At 46.5% G+C, this 9,940-nt stretch overlaps 1 protein-coding gene across 1 annotated transcript in view; it reads left to right on the forward strand.

Moving 5' to 3' along the window:
- The window catches only part of Vapa (VAMP associated protein A), a 58,320-nt gene extending 54,426 nt beyond the window's left edge, over nucleotides 1-3,894 (forward strand). The window contains exon 8 of the mRNA XM_019209702.2: nucleotides 618-3,894. Coding sequence (XP_019065247.2) covers nucleotides 618-776 — 159 coding nt within the window. The 3' untranslated portion in view covers nucleotides 777-3,894. The remainder of the gene's footprint in view (nucleotides 1-617) is intronic.
- Nucleotides 3,895-9,940: the final 6,046 nt, after the last annotated feature.

The following is a 9,940-nucleotide window of genomic DNA, read 5'->3' on the forward strand; positions in this document are numbered from 1 at the left end:
GCTCAGTTCCCAGTCCAGGCAAGAACTTCAGATAGGGGTCCTGTTGTGTGGCAGTCTACACCCATCTTAATTTGTAGCTTTTAGAGAAATAGGATTCTGTGTGGTTTTTGTAGTCCAGACTTGGTTCAAATCCTTACACACACATTCTTCCCTGCTCTGCTTTACAGGATATCAAGACATGCATTATTTAGAGTTCCCCAAAACCCCTTCCCCCAAACCCTGTAATATCTCTTCTGATGAGTATGCCCCGTGCTTGTTCCGTGCGGGTTTCTGAGTTGTAGGGTCAGCAAACCCATCAGACTAGAGTTTCTTCCTGGTTCTCTAGGATGGGTATAACCAGTTTGAAATACCACAGGCCATCTCAGAAACGAATCCATGCACAGGATTAGTATTTTAGGATGTATTTCTCAGTGGACAGTGTAGTGATTGTTAGGGATGGGATGGGGCAGCCGTCACTGCAGCCTGTGTTAAGAGTGTCTCTGTCCCTTCAGAGAGCCCCTCAGTGGGCTGGCCCCTAATCCTTGCTCCCACCCTGCTGCTTGCTTCCCTGCAGTCCTGTAGTGTCAGTGTGTGGATGCATATTAGTGTTTGAAATCTCTCTCTGCATTTTCCCCTAGGAGGAAGGCTTAAGGCTCAGGAAGGTAGCGCATTCGGAGAAGCCTGGCTCGCCCTCGGCCGTGTCCTTCAGAGACAACGTCACCAGTCCTCTCCCCTCACTCCTTGTTGTGATCGCAGCCATCTTCATCGGGTTCTTTCTAGGGAAGTTCATCTTGTAGAGTGAAGCATGCAGAGTGCTATTCCTTTTTTTTTTTTCTCTTGACCAGAAAAAGATTTGTTTACCTACCATTTCACTGGTAGTATGGCCCGCAGTGACCATTTTTTGTGTGTACAGCGTCAATACAGGCCTTGCCTCTAATGATCTTTTACGGTTAGAAAACACAGTAAAAATTCGGCTGCTGGACAGGTTGTCTTATCACCAAGTCATCACTAGCAGGTGTCAGTGGCGCACTCAGTCCTTCATGAAATTCATAATAAAGAGTTGTTTTCTTTGTGGTTTTAATAAGAGTTCAAGAATTGTTCAGAGTCTTGTAAATGTTATTTTAATAATCCCTTTAAATTTTATCTGTTGCTGTTACCTCTTGAAATATGATTTAGATTGCTAATATCACTCATTCAGGAAATGCCAAGAGGTGTTCTGTGGGGAAATGGTGCCTCTTACTGTGTACATTTTCTCCTTTACCTTTGCTAATATCATGGCGGAATTTTTCTTACCCTTGTGAGGCAACTGTTCGCTGACAAATCCTGTCCCATGGTATTTAACATAAAAAAAATAAAACTGTTACCAGATTCTTGCTCGATAGCTTGATTGTGTCTGTGGTGTCATTAGAGCGGGTGGCAGAAAGCCTTACGGGGTGGTGTTTGAAATTTATAGTGCATAATTTAGTATTGAAACTCTTCCTTATAGGTAGTACAGTATTTATAATTAAAAGTACTCATTCTGTTAAGGAAATTCATTGATTAAAATTTTAACTTGCTTTTGGAAAATCATAATTGGTTTGTTTTCAAGAAATACAAGCAAATGGCATGAAAATAAAAGTGCTACAATTTTGGTGTCTTTATGTGTGTCACAAGGCCATTTGATAACCCCCCAACTATTTTTTTTGGTACCGGGAATCGAACTCAGGTCATTGCGCTTGCAAGGCAGGCGGCAGAACCACTGAGCTAAATCCCCAGCCCAAACCCCATTCTTTATCAGGTTCTTTTGGAGTCTTCACAGAAGACTTATTCTCCTGATTTTCAAGTATTTACCCAGCCTAGTAATTCTTACTATGTTATACATTTCATAATAGTTAAAAGTAGGTGTTTTTTCCTGCCCAAGTTGACACTCATATTTTCATTATGGGAATTCTGTGTTAGCAAGCCTTGGGCCTTTTGTGTGTGTGTGTGTGTGTGTGTGTGTGGAAAGTGACCTTTTCCTTTTCAAACCTGTTAAGCACATGAGACACATTTTCCATGTGAATATTCCTTGTGGGGGCTGATACTTTCCTGTACTTAGTCTTCTGTCTTCATTTACTGTAACTCATATTGGGTTGGAAAGTTTGGAACCAGAGAACGTAACTGAGTGCATTCTCATACAATTGAATTTTTATGCTTGGAAATTAGTGTTGGTTTTTGAGATTCCATGTGGTGCAATGAAGTGTGGTAGCTTGGATCTGCGTACATATCTTACAGAAAAGTAAAATGTTCTAAAGTAATTTGGTTGTTTCCATTTCATACGTGTTTTGAGTTTGTTAGATCACATGTACTGTGTTCTTGTGCTCTTGATATCTTTTATAAAACCCTTCCTTGTGATCAAAAGTTACTAAATAATACCTAGCCATTACTAGCATGCTGCTGCTGGTAATATTTCCGTTGCTGTATGATTTACTGTTACTGTAAACCCCTTCTTTTTCTGATAACTGGAAAAGCATGCTAAAAAAGTCTTATATTTTCATCCCAAACACACACTCAGTAATTAGTTGGCCTGAAGCTCTCTATGTAACTGACATCATTGATGATAAGTATCAAGCTTGATATTTTCATAAATACATTTAAAAAGGTTTTCAGTTATCAAAATTTAACAAAATCCCGTTTTATGGGAGTGCTCCTTAGAATTCATTTTGCTCAGCCCCTTGGTAGTTGAGGAATCTGAGGCCTTCTGAGGGTTGGAGAGGACTTGCCCTTGTCCCACAGGTGGGTAGAGACAGCTGGCATTAGCAGTATGACTCCTGACTCTGGCTCTGTCCTCCCTGGTGACTTCGTAGGAAAGGAATTGTCATCATTTGAAAGATAGCTGAAATAGTGAACGTAAGATGCTATTTAATGAGTGGTTGTGAGATTTTTCTGTCATTAAGACCGTATTTACAGGCCTGCTGTGTCTCATGTGTACCTTAGTGTTTAGGCTAGCGGTGCCTCTCACATGGGCCATAAACATTACAGTTTATTTTTAGGAGGCATTTTGAGAAAAACTGTAGTCTGCGTTAGCATCTTCAGAAGTAAATGTGGATTTCTTAACTGTGTATCAGCGGATGCTCTGATTGTTTAGGACTGTTTAATAGTTCTATGAAATGTGATCAGGTTATTTTACTACCAATACTTACACTTTCAGAAGAGTCCGGCTGTACTGACTGATTGATGATATATAAATTGTTCTTCGTGTGTTTAGAAATGTTTTGCTTTGTCGATCTGCTTACTGATGGAAGTAAGCATGGGGGGTTACTGTTGTTAGCACTGAAATTACAATCAAGTAACAAAGGCCTTAAGTTCACGTGTGATGCTAAATACACTACTTTCCTTCATTATTTCTAGAACTAATGTACCTTAACTTTGCCTGTTCTTGTATTTACAAGAAGCAAATTTAAGAATTGTGTTCTGAGTGTGTGGAATATTATCTTCAAAGGAAAGAAGAGAAATGACACTTGGAGAAAAATATCTGATTCAGAAATTCTGGTCAAAGAAATAATAGTTAATTTTTCTTTGAAGTGTCTTTGCTGAAAAGTTCTGAAATTGCTATTACAGTATATGATAAGGGAATACTTTGGGCTGTGCTCTCTGAGAATATGATACTGCTTTGAAAAAGAATTGTAACACTTGTTAAAAATAAAAACCGATCTTAACAGAGTATGTGTCCACATTGTGATAAGCCACTTTAGAAACCCTTCAGTGATCGTTTCCATAGAGCTGTGCACATTCCTATCACTGACTTTAGTGTGTGCATAGATTTCAAACATTGACCTTTAGGAGGGTTAGGGAAAGAGCAATGCTTAATACTATGGAAAAACAAAATCAAGATAAATAAGCGATCTTATTTTCTAGCTTTCAAGGGGAATTAAACTATTGTGAGTAAATAAACTGTTTGAAAATATGGTGAAGTGTCATTTTCCTTTCCACAATAAAAACAAAAATTTTATTTCAACACACTGATGGCTGGTACATTCCTGTTGTTAGGCATCAGTAGCTAGTTGTCCCGATGGCAGAGACATCTTCTCAGGACACAGGGCTGCTGGGCCGGCACCTCCACCCTGGCAGCCTGTGTGGGAGGGGATTTGCCTGGGCTCTGTGTGGGCAGTGACTGGGGGCCTGGCACACAGGCTGTGGCAGCAAAGGGTGAGCATGCTCTGCCCTGGCCTCTGCTTCTGAGGGCAGAGTGGGATTTTATGCAGTGTGGAAAGTAAATTGTAAGAAGGACCACATCATGGATTCATTTTTATGAATATGTATTACCTTAAGATGTTTATGCACTTAAAGCAAAATCATAAGTTATGTACAGTGTTCTATTGTCATTTTCACTTTAATCATTCTCTGGTTCGTTGAAAATCAAGGTCAGTGGTGGCAGAAATAATTGGCTTTCACAGTTGCTTCTTGCTGAAGGTGATGGGCGTTTTGTTAGGTCACCTGGCTGGCCTGGCCTCCAGGGAACGCCCTGTTAGTCACACACACCTCCGCTAGCACATTGCCTTTCTTCAGAAATTTGTTCTCCACCTGTTCTTGTTCTTGTAACACCTAAGATTCTATATCTCCAACACAGGGAAACTAAGGTAATGTATTTTTCTTTTTAAAACCATTGGGAACCATGTTTAGTTATTGGCTTAATGCAAAAGCCATCTTTATAAAGTTATGTTTTTAATATGCAAATAGCTGTCTGGAAAACTAAAAAGCAGTTTGAGGAATTTTATGTGCTTTAGTTTTAGTTACCACTTTGGCACTGTCCACCTAGAATCTATTTTGCCTGTCATTTATTTCTCAGCACTTAAGGTAGTTTTTGATGATAATACAATTTTTAATCTCTTTCAGGTATATTTTTATATTAATCCACAGATTTTAGGAGATGGAATTGGGACCCTGGAAATGGAGCGCAGGGCCTTTGCACTGAGCTACATCCGTAGTCCTTTTTTAATTTTGAAACAGCGTCTTGGTAAATGGCTGAGTTGCCCAGGCTTCAGCCTCCTAAGGTCCTGGGGATTAGACCTACGAGTGGTGCTCTGCCACTGAGCTACATCCCCACCTGGTTTTGTTTTGAGACAAGGTCTCTTAAGTTACCCAGACAGGCCTCAAGCTTGCTATCCTAGTGGCTGGGAGAAAGGTGGGTGCTGCCATACCCAGCCAGGGGACAGATGCTTTACGGGTGGCAGAAAAGAAGATGGACTGTATAGAGTATTACTTCCTCCCCTTTGCTTTGATTTTGTTTTCCTTACTTTTCCCTGGGAAGCATCTTATTTTTGTTACTTGCTTTAGATCTTCTCTTTCAGGGTGCAAAGCCCAGCAAAGTAACCGGAGCCCGCTTCAGTCCTTTCCCAACCCTGACCTGCGCTGTGTCTTGCCCGAGTGTCAGCACTTCGCTGCACGTGTATGGGTTATAACCAGCATGTAGTGCGCCCTGCGGATTTGGGAGGCTGCAGGTGTCCTTTGCTCAGAATGACACCTGCCGTGTACCCAGATCCCCGGTTCTGAGAGGGGCGTCTCGTGCCAGTGAAAGTGCCGTTTTCTGCCATGCTGTGCCAAGGCGGACCCTCTGGCGATGCTTCCTGTTGCCATCTGCCAAGGGTGGGCCCTGCAGAGGCCCGCATGCTGCTGAAGTCTCTTGGTCTGATGCCACCTCCTGCAACCTGTGCACGGATGGTGTGGGCACCACGCTGGACAGCTCAGCTCTCCTGTTGCTGGACCCTGTGGTGGCTGGCCGTCGGAGATGAAGACATGAAGGACAGTGGGTGGACTGGACTGTCCTGGAAGCCATCTGCTGACGTGTGGCTACGGGTGCCACACATGCATGTGAGTTGGGTCCAGGGCCAAGGTGAGTGCAGTGTGAAGTGAGCCCTTAAGGCATCTGCATGTTGTGCCCACGCCCCAGGTCCCCATGGCGACAACACGAGCTGTGCCCTGCAGTGCCCAGTGCTTCTTATGTGATTCCTCTGTCCACTGGTTCCGTGGCAAATGGAGAGTAATGCTGTGCTGGTTGTGGACGCAGGGCTGGGGTTGGGGAAGGGTAAGTATCAGACGGAACACCTGGAGAGGGCTCTAACGGGAGGCTGAAGCAGGCGCATCTAGTCAGCAGGTAATTGGGAAAGTTGAGAGTAATAAAAGCTACTTAATTACAGAGTACCTATTATGTGCGAGTTACTTTTACATACACTACATTGTGTTGTCTTCAGCACCCCAACCCCGCCCCCACCTGCAATACTGGGGATTGAAGCCAGGGCCTCCATGCTGAGCCATCATCCATATTAGGTTGCCCAGGCTCCAACTATCCTGCCTCAGCTTCCCAGTGTGCTGGGTGGGATTAAAGAGTGTGTGCCATTGTGCCCAGCTCCTTTCAGACTTCTTAGCCCAGATGACAATGTGGGGGAAATGGCTTTGTCCACATTGACTGTGCGAGAGCTACGGAGGAGGAAGTGTGTTGATGGTGTCGAGTTTGGTGATGGGCCTCGCCTTCGTCTGTCACTCAGTCCCGGGAGTGCAGTTCCGATGTGCTTGTCCAGCTTTGAATGCCCGAAGAACGTGCTTCTGAAGCCTGTGACCGTAGTGGCGGAGGGGTAGAAGCAGTGTGGGTGTGTGTCAGCCACATTACCAGCTGCAGTGGTAGTTGGCATTAGTTTCTAACCTGAAACTTGAGCGATTGCCTGGCAGTGTGGCAGGAACCTGGACCTGCTGGAGCTAGGTTACCGTTCAGGCTGTCACTTTCCTGGGCGTGTCCCGGGCAGCTGTGCTGTGTGCCCTAGTGACCTCAGTTACAGGGCCGGTATAGTCCCTGAAGGGCTCAGTGGTGGGGTGCACAGCTCGCAGGGCAGACTTCATTCCGCACAAATCGCGCTCAACAAATAGCAGCATTACGTATATGGATGAGGTGAGAGCCTGGAAGTTGACTATTTGGGTTAAAAAGACACAAGCTGGCTATGTGGCCTGTCAGCATTTCGAATCTAACTGGTTATGCAGCGCACGGTGCCACCTAATGACGCAGCAGCCTTCTGTCGAGCACCTGCAGAGAGGCAGTGGGAAAGCAGCCTGGGCTCGGGAGGAAAAACTTGCATTCAGATCCTGACCTTGCTCCTGACTCACGGGCACCCGTGCGCAAACCGTGGAACCTCTCCAAAGTGCGGTTCTGTTGCCCCAGTGCCTTCTGAGTTTCACTCTTCTAAACTTGTGTGATGCCAAATGCCTAGGGAAGTTGTACAGATTACATTCTTACTCCGTCTTTGGATCTTGTAGACCAAGGCGCCCCAGAATTAGGATGAGAAAAGATGACCTTGAGGTGGAAGATGGAAAGTACTTCAGAGGTGGGCCGTTCTTGCAGGAGAGCACCTGTCTTAGCATGTGCAGTCTTTGTTGGTCAGCTCTGAATGTGCAGGTCGTACTTGTAGATCACAGTAGTACCCCACCCATGGATTCACTTTCCTGTTACGATCAGCTGAGTTCAAATCCACTGTGGAGAATTCTAGAAACAAGGCGTGTGGTTCTTCCACCTTCTCAGTGTCAATCAACTGAGGTTTGAAAATATGGAGTGGAAGACTGCAGAAGTAACTGGTTCTGTATGTTTGAAAATGCGCAGCTCTGGGAAGCGTGGTGACCTTGAGCCCCTGCTCTGAGGCAGCAGGAGTGGGAGTCACCCTCTGCCTGTGGGAGTCGGTAGGAGGCGTCTCGGTTATCAGCTGCCACCATGTCGCAGGACTTGTGTGCAGGCACCGTCATTTTACTTCTTGTGGCCTCAATGATGAGAGTAGGGTCTCGGCAGAGTCTGCCGTTCGTGTAAGGGGCTGTTGCGTTCGATGCCTGCTCTGCTGGCAGCCGGTGCCAGTGCCCTGAGAGCCTGTGACGGGCGAGGCTAAGCTGTGGTGCCGTGGCTTGCATCTCTGAGGTGTTTCTGGGCTTTCTGTCCATGAGGGATTCGCCACGGTCAGTCGAGAAGTGTCAGCGTGGGAGGTTGGAAATGACTGGAAAGCACATTGTAGGAAAATTTCCAATGGCTCTCTCCAGAGAGAACTTACAGCCTTTTAAAGGCCTAGGTGCATGTCAAATAGATATATTTAATGTCAGATGTAGTGTAAATATGAGTAGTAATAAAATCAACATGGTTATTTTGTAAATCAATTAAAATTATATCAGTAGAATCCATTTTTTTAAACCTGGAAACAGTTTTTGAAGTTGTAAGGAAGTCTCCAGAAGGTGCCCATTCACTGATGGTGAGCATTTGGCGGTTACTCGTGGTGGTCCCATGCACGCACATTTATACCCCTGCCTTGTATTTGTGTGAGCCGTGCACGTGTGCATTCACAGTGTGTGTACACACACAGGTGTGTAGATGCTGCTCACATGCATCCAAGAGAAGTTGTGTGTGTCAGGTAATGCGCATGCCCCCTGACCTCTGTAGTACGCACTTCCTCAGGACCAGGCTGCTGCCTCTGTGGCTACAGTGCAGCCACCAGCCTTAGTAAACTGAAGGTTTTTGCAGCCCCACCCCCCACCCCTGTCGCGTTGACTGCATCACCGTGATGCCTCCAGCCCCTGCCCCTTCCCGCACAGGAACCAGTGTGGGCTCGCATGCTGCGCTGGTCACCATGTCTCGTTAGTCTCGGAAGAAGGCAGTCATCTGCTCCCACCTTAGGAGAGGGCTGTTCCACCTCTGGGCTTTCACAGGCTCAGTTCCTGCAGACAGGATGGGGTACTTCAGGATCATGTCTCCGACCCTGAGGCCTACCTGCCCTTTGGCTGGGGGACCTACTCTGAGGCTGAGACTCAGTCCCACTCCCTGGGCATGTGTGCCAGCTTCGTCAGGGCCTCGCCCTTGTACACAGGGTCTAAGAAGTGCTGCGTGGGCTCCCTGGAAGGCTGGCTGGAATTCCGAGGCTAACACCGCCGCCTGCCGAAGACAGTGAAGGCACAAGGTCAGCGCCACACTGGTGCACAGTGTCCAGCGTGGTCTCGCTTGTCCTGCAGTCCTGTCGTTGCCTTTCTTGGGGAGAACTTAGGATGGTAAGGTCTCCGGAGCTGCAGTGCTGGGTGCATTGCTAAAGCTCACACGGGTGTCCTCCTCAGATAAGCACCGTGCTGTCCTTGCTCACCGTATCTGTGTTTCACAAGATCTGTTGTGAGTACACCCGAGTTCTGATCTGAATGCCACCCAGAGAGGAGATTTGTTCAGCTGCTCTGCGGTGACCGGGGAGGTCTGCCCACCTCCTCCTGCCTGGAGCAGTGTGTGCTGTCACCAGGGCCTGGGCCTGCAGGAGGTGCCACAGAACCTGCTCCTCGGAATCCAGTGACCGTGGCATGGCCTGGCAGGACAGGTTCCTTTTATTTGGATAAATCCTTGAACATGTGTAGAAAACATCTGGAGCATTTCAGTGTAAAAATCATTTCTAAGTCTTCCAGTCTATGCGCGGGCATTTTGAATCAACTTGAAGCTGCTTTCTGTAAAGTGATTTTCTGATGTGTTTGCTGAGAACCGTGATGGCTGAGGACCAGCATATCCTCTCCTTTGGACCAGGTTCAGTCTGGTGTGCCCTGGCTGGGTGAAAGAAACCCTGTCCAACCCTGCTTCCCTCACCCTCGTTTGCTTGCTCAGAGCCGACCCAGAGCATTGACAGCATCAGGCAGCTTATGTGGGGAGAGGCTTCTAGTGGCTCTGATTTTATGCCATTGTTTTGCTAGGGGACCACAGCCCTCTAGAAGCTTGGTCCTGATGTGTGAGAAATGTGCGTCAGCCCACAGGTGATGGCCCATGGATGCTGCTGCTTAAGACCTTTGTTTGTACCCAGACTTCACCCCTCTGCCTCCTGTAGTCAGATGCCACACAGTGGCTAGAACAGCGTGCATTTATGATCCTAAAACCAGACTCACTGGCTGAATGTCTGCAGGGCTTCGTGCTCCTGGGACCCTAGGGGAGAATCACATCCTCTCCTCTCCAGCCACC

This window comes from Fukomys damarensis, unplaced genomic scaffold (assembly GCF_012274545.1).
Source record: "Fukomys damarensis isolate Sample0158 unplaced genomic scaffold, DMR_v1.0_HiC HiC_scaffold_30, whole genome shotgun sequence".
NCBI classification, from domain to species: Eukaryota; Metazoa; Chordata; class Mammalia; order Rodentia; family Bathyergidae; genus Fukomys; species Fukomys damarensis.